The 15,473-nt window shown below is 39.6% G+C and overlaps 1 protein-coding gene across 1 annotated transcript in view; it reads right to left on the reverse strand.

The window, feature by feature from the left end:
* LOC140203075 (eukaryotic peptide chain release factor GTP-binding subunit ERF3A) overlaps nucleotides 1-7,498 on the reverse strand; it is a 46,087-nt gene extending 38,589 nt beyond the window's left edge. The window contains exon 1 of the mRNA XM_072268841.1: nucleotides 7,099-7,498. Within this exon, the coding sequence (XP_072124942.1) occupies nucleotides 7,099-7,294 (196 nt within the window). The 5' untranslated portion in view covers nucleotides 7,295-7,498. The remainder of the gene's footprint in view (nucleotides 1-7,098) is intronic.
* Nucleotides 7,499-15,473: the final 7,975 nt, after the last annotated feature.

The raw sequence follows: 15,473 nt of genomic DNA on the forward strand, positions 1-15,473 counted from the left end.
GGGAGCATTTGATAAGTAGTGAGAGCTTATCCCCACTACAGCCCCTCCCCTGGCAATGTCAACCTTAAAGAACAAACTTATTTTATAAAAATTACATTTTCACATAATTCATTGAAGTTATATCTTGCGCTACCTGCACTTCCAACCCACAACTTCAAATCAGAAATATCTCACTCAAAATTGCAAAAATCATTCCAGGGAATAAAGACATTTTTACTCATAACCTGAATTTAGCTTGTCCAAAAAAAAAATGCTTCAAACATGGCTGGGACCACACATTTAAATGGGATTTAAATATAATTTTGCTTCCATTCCAGTATGTCTTTTGATAATAAGGCTACCAAGGCTAATACTGGAAGATATCAGTAACTAGTCTCCTTCCTGATGTTAAGCATGTTTGAAAATCAGAATAGTTTTAAACTCCGTACCAACAAATTCCGTGTCAACGGCTAAAATTCAAGCGAGGTGACCACTGTTATTCTAGCTGTGCCCAAGACATTGCGATAAATGAGCCAGATATCCCCACCCCCCCACAATGGAACAGCCATTTCCATCATAAAGTTGGCACCATTAGCTTTCAATGTTACCTTTATTTAAACTATTTGAAGCCAAGATATAAACTCAAGAATTTAACTGCTTCCTACCTCCATCTCAATTTCACATCCCTATTTAAAAACATGCCAATCTGGGCTTTCAGTGAGCACCCCCCTAAACAGTGGGTATGTTAGACCACACAACTTAACATCTAAAAACCAGTGACTTACCCTTTACCATGCACAACTCAACTGTGAGCTTGCGCCACCTTCCAGGAACTGATCTCAAATGGGGTTTATCATATCTGTCTATAAACAAGCACAGATTGACACAACATGCCAGGAATGCACATTTTGCAGTATGTAATAGATAAATGGATTCTGTGATGTCCAGTGAAATACAACTATAAAAGTGGTGATAGTGGGGGTGTGGGGTGGAATCCTATTACTTATGCCAGGCTATTTTCAAATTTCTGTTTCACCTTTATGGCGACTATTGTAACCATATTATTTGCACTACCAGCAATATCTCCACTGAAATCTGATAGCCTCATTTCAATTCATCATCTCTTCAGAAGTTCAAAAACCTTCGTAAATGCAAATTTGAAGAACTGTTTAAAGTGACCTCACTTCTTAGACTTGTTACAAGGTAGCTGAAGTTAACAATTTGGGCTTCAGATCACTGAATAACTTTACAAACTATTGTATTATTTAGCTTTCACCATGAACTTACATGGAATCACACTGAAATTGTAAAATAGGTTGACTACAATATGTTCACTTATTTGAAGAGAGAGACCACTTTTGAAAGATTGCTACCATCCAGTGCAGCTTTCAATTGCTGAAGTAGACAGGGAACTGACACTCCAGATGTGGTTCTCCAAAGTTAGCATTTTAGCAAACAGAGGTACAAAAGTCTGGCAAATACCCATGTCTCTGTGCTTGATACATTATTTGCAAAATACACATTTCACCTGTAAAGATTTTGTATGAGATGTGAAGGGAATAGTGAAACTAAATGGCAAAAGTTGGCTAGTTGATCCCTTACCTTTGTAATTCAACCTTTTAAGATTGAAAAAGACAATTAATGTTTTACAAGTATTTGTTGGCTAGGAGTTCTATAAAGCTATTCCCAGTATAAAGCTACCTTATACCATGTTTTCTGGTATAATTACCAAGAATCATAACCGAAGTTCAATGCAGAAATCCTCTGCCCAAGAATATTTTAAGGTATGACAGGTGGAGGTGGAGTGAAGTTAAGATGGCACTTAACAGCACCTCCTTTGCTTGCATCTTCAGAAACAGCTCTATTTCCATCTTTAATATCTTTATTTTCCCCTTTCAGGGTTCTTTTGAAGACCCTGACCTGGATTTACACGCTGACTTTGGTTCTTTGCGGGAACGGGACCCATTCTCGGGGTTTCAAGACTAGCCACTGTTCAGCCTGAGAACTCAGCTCGGAACTGGAAGCCTAAGATCTCGGGGCTCTGGAGAGGATTGGTGTAAAGGCAGGAGACCCGTGTGTCGTCAGGGGAGTCAGAAAATCTACTGCCATATGCCCAAGGACCCGGGATCTTTGCAATCTTTGGGAACAGAACTCAAAAAAAAGCGACGTAATGACTTTTAACATCGTAAACCAGCGAGTTGTTTGTTATGTCTCCCCACTCCCTGGGAAAAGAGGGACACCTCCTTCTCCCTTACGTGGGAGAGAAAGAACCTGTGGTATGTCAAATGCTGGGTGAAATGCGAAGTCTTTGGGATAACTGTAAGTCTGCGGCTTTGCTACTGCTTTGCTCACGCTTGAGTGCTCGGTGGCGGTACCGATGCTTGCTTCTTTTTGGTCAGTGGAGGGAGGAGGGATTGTTGCTTGCTGACACTTATGTGCAGGAGAGAGGGGAGCTGGGAGGACTTTGGGGTTCTTACATTTAACTGTCATTCATTCTTTGGGGCACTTCTGTTTTCGTGGATGTTTGTGAAGAAAAAGCATTTCAGGATTTATATTGTACACATTTCTCTGACATTAATTTGGACCTTTGAATATTTAACTTTGTGTTGAACTTTGATCTTGTGTTAATGAAGGAAATTATGAAAATGTAGGTGTTAACATGCTTGAAATTTTGCAAGTGCTTCCTTCCACCATCTTTTTCCATCGATGGTGGTGAAGAGTTGGGAGTTGTCCAATTGTGAAATGCTAAACTTTATGGCTGGTGGTGTAGTGGCATCAGCGCTGGACTTCGGGGCGAGAGGTCCCGAGTTCGAATCTGGCCAATTCCCTTGCACTCTCCATCCGTGCCTGGGTTGAGTGTCAAGCTAACAACTTGACCTTGTAAAAAAAAACCTGGAGAGGGACAGCCACCGCCAGGTTTCAGATGGCCAAGACACGCCGTATGACAAGCATACCAAAAAGATCGGTGCAAAAAGCTTGTCACGACAGCGCCCGACATCTCCACCAGGAATTAAGGGAGCGCACATGCACAAACAAACTTGCCAAAGTTTGGTATATGGCACAGAGAGTGAATATAGAGCCAGAGGATTGAGTAACTATCACACTGAATATTGTCATGACATTCATCCGTAGTGGAAAATGCAATCACTCTAAAGAGAAGTGTATTTCACTATATTTGTGACTTTTTCCATGTAGATGAACCTTTCCAGTACGTCAAAGAGCTCTGAAGTTAGAGAGTCAAGACTATCCAGTTGGAGATGGCAATTTCTTGGTAATTCAAGACAAAGCAACCAAATGCTTACCTCTGTAGTAGCGGGGGACATGTCTCTGAAGACAATAAATGCTCCAGACTAGCTTTTACACTTAATGCTGGATACCAGCACCACAGAGGATAGCAATATTCTTCATGAGCATCCTACTCCCAAGGGTTGTTTAAAATGATTACCCATGACAATATGTCACAGAAAAGTTTTGATCCTTGGGTTTCTGCATTGTAGCTTCACCAGGTAAATATATCCATCATGGTTTATAGTTCTGGTTGTCCACAAATGTGCTTTCAGTTTAAAGCTATTTAAGATTTCATGAATTAATACAGCTTGAGACAACACAATGAGATGTGCTCTAACTTTGTCACAGCAGGGACTATGCTAGCATTGCTCTTGCCCAATGTGCCAGAGACTGAAACATACGACTTAAAAGGTAATATTGAAGTGAGTTTGGGAGAAGTGTTCTCCCTTCCAAATTCTACAGCAGATCCACCTGACAACATTTGGGAACTGCATCACCAACTCCTGATAGACAACGAATTCTCACTTGTTGCTTGCATCTCCCAGCATTACTTCAAAAGGCATTTACATAGAGCAATAATAATTCAGAAGATGGTAATCAGGAGAATTCAATGCTGTATCTGACCAGACATTATCAGTCAGTACAAGATCCAAAGTGATCTAGCAAGTTTCAAGAACTGTGCTGCTATTTCTCTTATTCACCTTGTTGGTAAGCATATCCTTTATTCCACTGTCCTCTATTACTGGATTCCTCCTCCATTAGCTCACTACTATTTCCACTCATCTGTCCTGTCAGCTTCTCATATCATTCACTCTCCCCCCATCTTCCCCTCTCAGCTGATCTTACCTACCACCTGCCAGCTTGTAATCCTCTCCCTCCCTTCCACCTCTCATTTTGGCCCCTGTCCCTTCCTTTTCAGTCCTGATGAAGGGCCTCAGTATGAAATGTCCCGATGAAGAGTCTCGGCCTGAAACATCAACTGTACTCTTTTTCCATAGGTGGTGCCTGGCCTGCTGAGCTCCTCCAGTATTTTGTGTACGTTCCCTGGGTTTCCAACATCTGCAGATTTTCTCTTGTTTGAAACACTGACTGTTTGCTTCCCTCCATGGATGCTGCCTGATCTGCTAAGTTCCCCTGCGGGGTATGCGTGTGTGCACTTCATTGATCACATAGTCTGGGATTCAAGGTGACAGAAAAGTTTCTGTAAATCTGTCAAATAATTCCCAGACAACTTTGTTGGACACCTCCATCAGATGTAAACCACTGGAAACCCAAAAGCAGGGCTTCACATTATTTAAGGGCACATACACGTCTAAATTTGATGCCAAGAGCTCAGTCACATGGTCTACTAGTTCCTATATATTGTCATAGTTGTCTTGAAACAAACAATTGACACTTTCAGCAATTGTTACAAGTTAACTATGTTGATGTGGGACTAAGCTCTTGAAGACAGGTTAGGCAAAGAATTCATCCTTTAAGACAGGGGCCCTTAATTTTTTTAATGCCATGGACCACTTTGGCAGTCCAGTGAAGCTTATGGACCTTTTCTCAGAATAATGTATTTAAATACACAAAATAAAATACATTGGGTTACAAAAGAAACTAATTACATTGACATAACAGTTCAAAATATTTTAAAAACAAATTTGTGATGTGGTAATGTATGCGCCTCTTTATTAACGCATTAAATAACAAGTAGTGATGACTGCTGTAAACAACATTGAGATATTTGTAACAGAGGTAATGTGATATGAAAATATCTGGGAATTCTATTGGTGACAAAGTCAAAGGTACTGCTAATATTACTGTGGTTTGTTGCCTACGTCCATAATTGAAGGAAATCCTAAATTTCAGATAGAGGTTGGTAATGTAACCTCGTCAATATTTTCCCATCCAAGTTCACAGACTTCCTGGAATCTATCTACAGACCCCAGGTTAAGAACCTCCAAGATCCAATGAATTCCTTTTAATTAATATGGCAGTTTAATGATCACCATTGTTATGTTTTTTTTCTCTCTTCTATTTTCCTTAATTAGCTTTAAATCATGTTGTCATGGTGAGATTTCAACGCTGATATCCAGATCATGAGTCCAAGGTTTTGCCTTAGTCCAAAAACAATCATTAAGCTTTCATTCTAAATGTTCACTGACAATACCCACTATTTGCTACTTCACTGAACATGATCTAACTGGCCCACATTCAGTAGATCAAACAATTCTATTTAACTCCACCTCAAGCAAGGTGCTGCCTCCCTCCCCCAGACCATATGCAATCACGCTGTAGAGCCTCAGATCTATGCCTCGATAAAGAACACCCATTTCCTTCTATTCTAGAAATGTCCTTTTTTTTTTTTGCACATTTGGTCCTGAAACACAGCACTCTACTGGTTGATTTTTCTTGATCCCTTATTTAATCCCAAATCATCTAAAACTACTACCCATTTCTCAAAATGCATCAACTTACATTTACCATTGTGATCCCTACTGGCTGACAAACTGACTCCTGGTTAATCAATTACTCAATTTCAAATTCCATGATCATGAAATTCACACTTGGCCCCCCCCCCCCCACCCCCCCCCGGCTCTAAAACTTCCCTGACACTGAAATTTCACGTAATCATGAAATGTCATTCCAGTATTGGTGGCATGTCTTCAACTGCCAAAGTCCTGGAATCCTTTCTAACTCTTCTGTGCCTGTCCCTCCTTATAATCATCTCTTCTGACCATTTTTTATTAACTACCTTAGCATTTTGAAACTCACTAGCAGTTCATTTGTGTGAACAAGTTTCTGAGTATTATTATACGAACACAGGATACTGTTGGAGTATTGTTTCTGGCGAAATAAAATCCAACCTTTAGATTCAGTTTTGGCTATTACATTGCTACTTTAATTACTATAACAGACTAACCACTAGAATCGTCATTAACTGTAGCACAAATACATACCGTCTAATAAATCCATGTGCATTAAATGCAAGCTGTTTGTAGCATGATGTCTTCAAAATGTGCTGAAAGTAGCCAACATGACAATTACCGTACAGTACTCCTAAACAGCATACCAGCATGCATCTTAGCTGTGGTTGCATATTAAAGTGCTGATTCAACAGCTAATAATTTCACCCCATGCGAATTTGAACTAAAGGTTTCTGAAATGTGCACCCACGAAGTTAAGCCATTACTCGACAAAAGCTGAACAAAGTTTATTCTGATTTGAATCTTCAAAGAGTAAAGAATTTACATAAAATAAACGAATTCATAAGTTTTATTCTGTAATTCAGTACTTTAGCTCTCCTTTCTATGAATATATCACTCCGTCATTATCTCAAAAAAAGAACAGGAGCTTCACATCTAGATGAAGTGCAAACTGACGACACATTCAGATTGACGTCGGTTTCCACATATGGGCCTCGAGCCTTTCTGTAACAAGTTCCCCGACCAACATATGGAACGTTTCGCAAGAATATAAAAAAATATATACACACACACCTTGAGAGAATTATGCTTAAAAAACTGGCGTTGAAAGCCAACTACGTTTAAAGTAATGAGGCCTAAAGTTGACATGGGTTGCAAAACAGCTTTTTACCTTTTCTTGGTCGACACGATTAGCCGAAGATAAATGCAGCGGTATTTTGGACAAACGATGGAACTCAAGCGATCAGCCTCTTTCCGCCTCGGAGCCACCTTTACCCACCCTATCGCCATAACCCTGCTGTTATGGACAAATGAACAAAGGCCCCAAGTTGCCCTACCGCTGCCGCACTCACTTTTCTCCCAGTGCTCTCCCTTCTCTCCCCCCCCCCCACTCCCCCGGATAAAAAATAAAATTTATTACCTTCTGGCGACTCGGCGGCCTCATCCGAGCCCCTCAGGAACGAGGGAACGAATTCTGCTGCGTGGACATTGGGAACGAAAGGTTTGGCGTTCACGTTGAGCTTAGAAAAAGAGGAGTTCATCTGGGCCTCGACATCCGTGTCGGCCGCCAGCTCCCAGGAATCAGGGGCGTAATCCGCCACGTCTTTCGAATCCATGGCTGTACTGAGAAATGTTGCTAGATTTAAAAATAACGTGTCTTTTCCCCTCTTCCCTTCAACTCTCTCTCCCCCCTCCGACACCGTTGACGCGCGTCTGAAGGAGGCCTCAGACCAGGGATATGGCTCCGCCGGTAACAAGCCGAGAGCCGCCTCAACTCAGCTCGGTCCTCGTGTGTATCCCGAAAGGGCTGACGTACGCTTACGTGATAGACTGGAGATAAACGGCGGCTTCTGCGCCTGTGCGATCGGCAGGCACAGCGCCGTGGGAACTGTAGTTTCACCGACCACCGACTCTGCGCGCCCTTCTGGCGCTCGGAACTACATTAACCAGAGAGGCCCGCGGTAACACCCTGGGTGCATGACCTCGCCGCTAAAACTGTTGAGTGCCTATCCCGTTAGATAGATTTTGAAGAATCAGCGGTATTGTCGCGGGGGTGCAAGAAACGGAAGAGAATTAAAACGGAGTGAGGTTTTAGTGGTCATTTTATTGTTTCGTGGGCATCTGGCCTCTTACGGGCGCAATCTAAAAGCTTAAGTTTTTTTTCCGCTGGAGGTTCAGGGCTCGGTGTGCAGAAGTGTGCGCAAGCCTGGACCTTCCCCAGTTTCAGTGCGAGTTTTATGTACAGTATGTCATTTTATACACACTGCAGTCCTTCAGACAGGAAACAACTTACTAAAATTGAAGGGTAAATCACGTAAACTCCACACACTAGTTCTTCGGCCTTGTAGGAGTCACCGGGTAAACGAATTGGAATACAAAATGTTATATCCCATTAAAACAATAGAATATCGGAACTATTCGCCTCTTTGACCATACTCTGCTAGTCAATAGGATCGTGGATGACCTTTGACTCCAAACTCCATTTTCTGCCCTCTCCGGTTCTCTTGATGTATTTAATATCTAGAAATCTATTGATACCAGTTTTATGCACAATCCCCACAATTCTTCAGGGAAAAAAGAGTTCAAAGATCTCTTTTGGGTAAAGAAATTTCTCGTTGATCTACCCCTTGGTAACCGTGACCTAAGTTTAAGACTTGTTAGCCTGGGGAAGTATTCTTTCTGCATCTACTTTGTCAAGTTTGCATGTTTCCAGGAGGTCACTTCTCGTTCTACTGAGATCTAAAGCATAGCAACATTACCTCGTTAGACATCTTCTAGTGTGACAGATGTAATTCCCAGAACTAGTCTTAGGACTCTTTGCTGCACTCCTATAAGAAGTATCTTCTAAGTAAGAAGATAAAAATTTTACATATTTTCCAAGAGTAGTCTTGGCATTGCTTAAGGTTAATAGTAAGATACCTTTAGACTCGTAATGAAATCCTTTTGCAATAGAGACCTTCCTAATCGCCTGCTACAACTATGCACTGGCTTCCAATGAGTTTTGTGCAAGAACACCAAGCTATCTTACAATTTCTCACCACTTAAAAATACTCAGTGTTCCTGTACTTTTTTTTCTATTCAAGTGGATACATAACTTGGTGCTTTTTCACTTTGTGCTCCTGCCACGTTGTTGCCCATTAGCTTTTCTATATCATCTTGAAGTCAGTATATCCTCATCATGTGTCACATTCTCATTTCATTTCATATTAGCAACAAGCCTGGAAATATTGCATTTAGCCCACACTAGTCACAGCCTTTCAATTTAACAAGGACACATTTAATCCTAATCTTTGTTTTCCAACACTAAATTCACACCAACATATTTTCCCAATTCCACATGTTCTAACTTTGTTCATGAGTCTTTCAGATAAGGCTTGATTGAAAGCCTTCTGAAATTCCATATAAAGCACATGCACTCATTCCCATTCATCCACTGTACTTAATACATTCTCATTGCCAGAAATGATGTCTCTTTCATAAATTGCTGTTGACTGTTACTTTCTGTTTCCTGATGCAGTGTCTTTTAATAAAGAATCCAGTGGATATTTCACATAGAAATTACTGTACTTCATCCACTTACTGAGATATTACATCAATAACTTGTATTTATAAAGGCCTTTGCTATGATAAATATTGCTCCAAAGTACTTGGGAGGGTTTTTCCAATAGAAAGTGGACAAGCCTCCTAAGTAGATATTCCAACAAGAAGTTTGGTTAAAATGATAGACTTTAATATTTGCAGAAAGAGAAATTTTGAAAAAGGTATTTCAGAAATTCTGGTTTTGATATCTAAATGTATGGGCAGTTATTGGCTGGTGATTGTTAAAGAATGTAGGGGTGACAGAGTTTGTAAAGACAGGAATTTTAAGATTGTGGCATTATTTAACCAAAAGCCTTTGTGTAGGTCAGAAAGCATGGGAGTGATAAGCGAGCAGAATAAGTTAGAAAATCATCAGAAATTTGGATGATCTCAAGTTTATTAGGCTGGAAAAAATTTTATTTCATCCAATTTTTGATATTGGAAAAGCAGCCTTACAAGTTTAAATTACACTTTATGTTAGATAAAATAGCAGAAAGGAATTATGGTCTCTATTTGCTCATGTGTTACAACTGTTTAATATTCATAAGACTCAACATGTAACAAATTAAATGCACCTTAAGATATGCCATTTAAGTGTTTTAGCTTATATAACATTCCATTAGGAGGAGCTCATAGCCAAATCTAATTCAAAATATTTTGAACTTTTGCATATTACAGATTTGCCTCAGACTATTTAAATAGCTTTATACTGCCTCTGATTCTATTCTTAGGCTCAAAGACAACTTGAAAGTAGGCTATTAGTTCTGTATGCAGCTTTTATCCTTGGCATTTCTCTTTAAATTGAATAAATATTGAAAGTAAAATGACTTCATTATGCTTTCTCTCAAAGCTGCCATTCCTCTTTTCCATCCCTGCAGAGATCATTTAGAACAAATAACATAGAAATATACAGCACAGTACAGGCCCTTATGTTGTGCCAACCTTTTAGCATATTCAAAGCTCAATCTAACCCTTCCCACCTACGTAGCCTTCCATTTTTCTATCTTCCATGTGTCTATGTAAGAGTCTCCTAAATGTCCCTAATGTATCTGTCTCCACCACACCCTGGCACCCAGCACTCTTTGTGTAAAACAAAACTTACCTCTGACCCTTTACTTTCCTCCAATCGACTTAAATTTATGTCCCCTCATATTAGCCATTTCTGTCTGGGAAAAAGTCTCTGGCTATCCACTTGATCTATGCCTCTTATTATCTTGTGCACTTCTATCAAGTTGCCTCTCATCCTTCTTTGCTCCAAAGGGGAAGGCCCTAGCTCACTTAACCTAAGACATGCTCTCTAATCAAGGCAGTATCCTGGTAAATTTCTTTTGCACCCTGTCTAATTCTTGTACATAATTCCTATAAGGTGACCAGAACTGAACACAATATTTCAATGTGGTCTAACTGAGGTTCTACAGAGCTGCAACATTCGCTTGTAGATGTTGAACTCAATCCTTTGATTAATGAAGGCCAACATACCATATGCTTTCTTAACAACCCGATCAGCTCTATTCCCTTACTGGAATTAATTCCTGTGCAAGCAGCCATATATCTTGAAGTTACCCTTTTCATTTCAAGAAGTACTAGAATGTTAAATTTCATGCCAAGCTGCCTAGAAAACACTACCACAGATATTCAGCTTCAGTAAGTGAAAACCAAAAGACTGCAGATGCTGAAAGTTGAATCAAACTGACAGTACAACTAATGTTTGGGTGAGATGTCAAACTGAAGTCCTGAATCCCTTACAAGTGGATATTAAAATATCTTAATACTGTTTTGCTGATGAGCAGAATGGTTATCTCCAGAATCCTAACAAGTATTTAGAGTAAAGATTTACAAGGATGTTAGCAGGATTTAGGCGACTGGGTTATAGGGAGAGGTTAGACAGGCTGGCTCTTTGTTCATTAGAGTTCAGAAGTCAAAGCAATGATCTCATGGAGATATATAAAATCATGAGGGGCAGATTTTCCAAGATTGGGGAATCAAAATAAATAGGAACACACATAAAAATTGCTGGTGAACGCAGCAGGCTACGCAGCATCTCTAGGAAGAGGTACAGTCGATGTTTTGGGCCGAGACCCTTCGTCAGGACTAACTGAAAGAAGAGATAGTAAGAGATTTGAAAGACATGGTTTTTAGGCTGGAGGTGGCAGGGTTAACAGAAGCCTGAGAGGCAATTTTGTATATGGAACCAACTGCTAGAGAGAGTTGTTATGCCAGGTACAATAGATTATTGAAGAAGTACGTTGGCAAGTGTATCAATGACAAGAGTTCAGAGGAAGGTGGGCCAAGTGAGTAAGTGGATTAGCTTGAATATACATCATGGTCAGCACAGACAAATATGGGCCAAAGGGCTTTTTTTGTGCTGTACAACTCTATGTCTCAAGATCAACATCACTGAAGCAGATCGTTTGCATTTTGCTCTTAAGTAAGAACTTGCTATGTTAAGATTAACTTATTCATAGTTTGTGTGACCTGCCTTGAATTTCTCTCAAGATTATTCAAAATTATAATTTCTTTTATTATTTGTTATTATTCATTCGAGTGATGTGGTTTCACAGGCTGTCCCAATGCTTAATTGTCTCTGAGATAGTGGTGAAGCACTGCAGTACTTGCAGGTAATGTATATAGTACTTTTAATGTAGCTATGATAAAATGTCATTACATTACTTGACTTACACTATCCAAATAGATTTAAAGATACAATATTTTTAAATAATACATCAGTTGTGTTTGCTACTGATGGGTGCAACAATGTGTCTTGAGTAATCCCCTTGTCCTATGTGGGGTAGATATATTGCCTCACTCACAACGAGTTGATAAATTACATAAGCTAACATGGCTGTAGTCAATGGGGAAAATAAGATAACATTTTTTCAGAGAATGTATTACACAGCTCAATTTTTCCTTATCTACGTTACTGTTTCAAATTATGCTACCCTTGGTGAGTATAAATGTTCTTCTCTTCTTCAAAGATCCTCTTTGTCTAAGCTTTTAATCAGCAATTCTAATATTTTCTTTAACCTCATTTCATTGCCTTGGAATATTTCACATAGTTTAAACTGCCAAATCAGTACAGGTTTTTTTTTTTAGGCATGATTAACATAAATGTCTTGATTTTCAAAATTCTGAAGTATTTAGATATAATTGTATTTTATGCAGTGTTTCACTAAATTTGGTTATAGTATTTGAATAGTCAGGCAAAGCACTTTTTCAGTTCTCTCTGTAACGTAATAGTTATGGTAAACAGATGAACAATACCATTTATGATTACACATAAATATATCTAAAATTATGTGCATTAAATTATTGTTGTAACCTCTAAGAAAGCTACTGCTTTTAGGCTAAAATATGTTAAACTTGAAATTAATGGATATATATTTATGGGAAACTCAACTTGCATATTACAACTTTATTTAATTTAGGTCCTTCAAAATTAGGAAAACAAAATCTTATGCGCTGTATTAAATTCCAATTTTGAGAGGGGAATAGATAGTGTACTAATCTATTTTGTTACTCAGTAGCCTCAAAAAAGCGGCATTGATCCATGTTTCAGTTCTCTTAGTTACTCCAGACCATTATCTGTTAAATGCAGGCTGTGTTACTTTCTCATTTATTAATAATATAATATGCATTTCAATTTAGAACTAATTTATTTTGATCAAATGCCAAACAGAAACCTTATATTTGAGGTGAATGGTCATATTTTCAGAATGAGCATGGAAAAGTATATTTCACTAATGTGTGTCATATTAATGTTGTTCTGCCAACTAAATCCGAAGTTATAGTGGAGAGTGTACTTATGTTGAATTCATATTCCAGCCAGCAGAGAACATAGTCAATGGTCCCTTATCAAAATTGAGGTAATATTTAAATGGTATCCCAGTTTAAGTCAGCAAGCACAGGAGTGACACATGAACAAGACATTCAGATAGGCACACAAAGTTTTGATTAGTGGGTGGAATGAGGAAGATTGGCAGGAAGACTTTGAAACAGTCAGAATCAAGAGGGAATAAAGGCAGCATGGGAGTTTCAGAATGAGGTGAAATAAGGATAGGGCGGAGTTTGGAAGTAGAATAGGTGATTTTCGTGACAGTATGGATATGTGGTCTGGAGCTCATCTTAGAGTCAAGTATCGTTTTGTCTGGTTTAGTTTCAGTCATACATGAGGGTGAATGATAGAATCAGAGGCTAGGGATCGGAGATTGTGATGGGAATTGAAGATGATGCTCTTTTTAAAGTTATGTTGGAGAAAACTGTAGGCCATCCAGTGCTATATTCTAGCAAACAATCTAACAATTTAGAGGTAGTTCAGGGTTGAAGATGTGAACTAAACCTGGGTGTCACCAACATCCAAGCTATAATTTCAACCAAGGCAAAAGTTGGACTACAAGCAACACACATCAAAGTTGCTGGTGAACGCAGCAGGCCAGGCAGCATCTCTAGGAAGAGGTACAGTCAACGTTTCAGGCCGAGACCCTTCGTCAGGACTAACTGAAGGAAGAACTAATAAGAGATTTGAAAGTGGGAGGGGGAGATCCAAAATGATAGGAAAAGACAGGAGGGGGAGGGATGGAGGCAAGAGCTGGACAGGTGATTGGCAAAAGGGATATGAGAGGATCATGGGACAGGAGGCCCAGGGAAAAGGAAAAGGGGGAGGGGGGGGAGAAAACCCAGAGGATGGGCAAGGGGTATAGTCAGAGGGACAGAGGGAGAAAAAGGAGAGTGAGAGAAAGAAAGTGTGTATATAAATAACGGATGGGGTACAAGGGGGAGGTGGGGCATTAGCGGAAGTTGGAGAAGTCAATGTTCATGCCATCAGGTTGGAGCCATCCCTCCCCCTCCTGTCTTTTCCTATCATTTTGGATCTCCCCCTTCCCCTCCCACTTTCAAATCTCTTACTAGTTCTTCCTTCAGTTAGTCCTGACGAAGGGTCTCAGCCTGAAACGTCGACTGTACCTCTTCCTAGAGATGCTGCCTGGCCTGCTGCGTTCACCAGCAACTTTGATGTGTGTTGCTTGAATTTCCAGCATCTGCAGAATTCCTCGTGTTTGAGTTGGACTACAGTTAAGCCAAGGTTACAAAGAAACAGGTATAATTCAGATCAAGGTATTTTCTGGGGATTGGTTTAACTGCTAACTTCATTGAAAGATAATTTGTAAATTACAAATTGAAGCAATTTTTGACTTTTTATATTAGCTTCATATTCACATAGGAAATGATTCCAGTGATGATTCATCAAGGGACAGCAGATTTAATTTCAAACTAGCTATTAGAGAAAGGATTTAGTTCTTCCCTGGCATATACGATGCATAAACTGTTCTTGAGTTCCAGCTGGGTACAGGCGTTGTTCTTAACCAATGTTTTGATGACAAATTCAACCATCTTCATCAGGGATGATGCCTAGGCACGTCTAGCCCAGTGGTGTATATACTCAACTCCCATCGTCCATCCCTCCTGATAGATTAGTCCTCAACCAATCAGGTTTCCACTATCCCACCTTGCTAAAAATTGTATTCCGGTTCTTTCTTAGAACGGGATCTTTGTCTTTCTTAAAATTCTTATTCTCTCATCTTATTTCAGTGGCCTCCTTCACTAGGCACTCCCAAAAGCCATTGATGTGGCACTGTAGTTTTGTGCAGTTGAAGTCAATCCTGTGGTTATTGCATATGCAGTGTTCCCCTAACACCGATTTATCTGGGTATCCCAAACGGATACACCTCCTATGCTCCTTGATGCAGTTTTCTTACGTGGCTGATATACGTTGCTCTGCATTCACAAGTAATCCTGTAAATGCTAGCCGTCCTGAATCCCAGTTCATCTTTCACCCACATAATCTGAGATTTGAGGTTCCTTACAGGTTTGCAGGTGGTATTAATCTGAATTCAGGATCCTGGCAATCCTTCCAGAAACTGTGGAAATATAGGGAAGACAAGTGGCATTGGTGTGCTGCTCCTCATTGTTAGGCTTCCTGGTTTTTCTGTCGGCCCTCTTAAACTGTTAGAAAACTAAGTATTTGATGTAATGTTCACTGGTTAGATATGCAAAACCACTGACAGAATTTTGTAAATATATTTCTTATAACCTACAGTTTTAACGTGTTTTGTCTGTGAAAACTAAAATGCATTTTCTTTAACACAAATAAAGCATTGCCACTTGAATCTTTCATGAAACTCCTCGTGTGCTTGGATGAGATGATCATAGTAACAGATATGT

Source organism: Mobula birostris, chromosome 9 (assembly GCF_030028105.1).
Source record: "Mobula birostris isolate sMobBir1 chromosome 9, sMobBir1.hap1, whole genome shotgun sequence".
NCBI lineage: Eukaryota > Metazoa > Chordata > Chondrichthyes > Myliobatiformes > Myliobatidae > Mobula > Mobula birostris.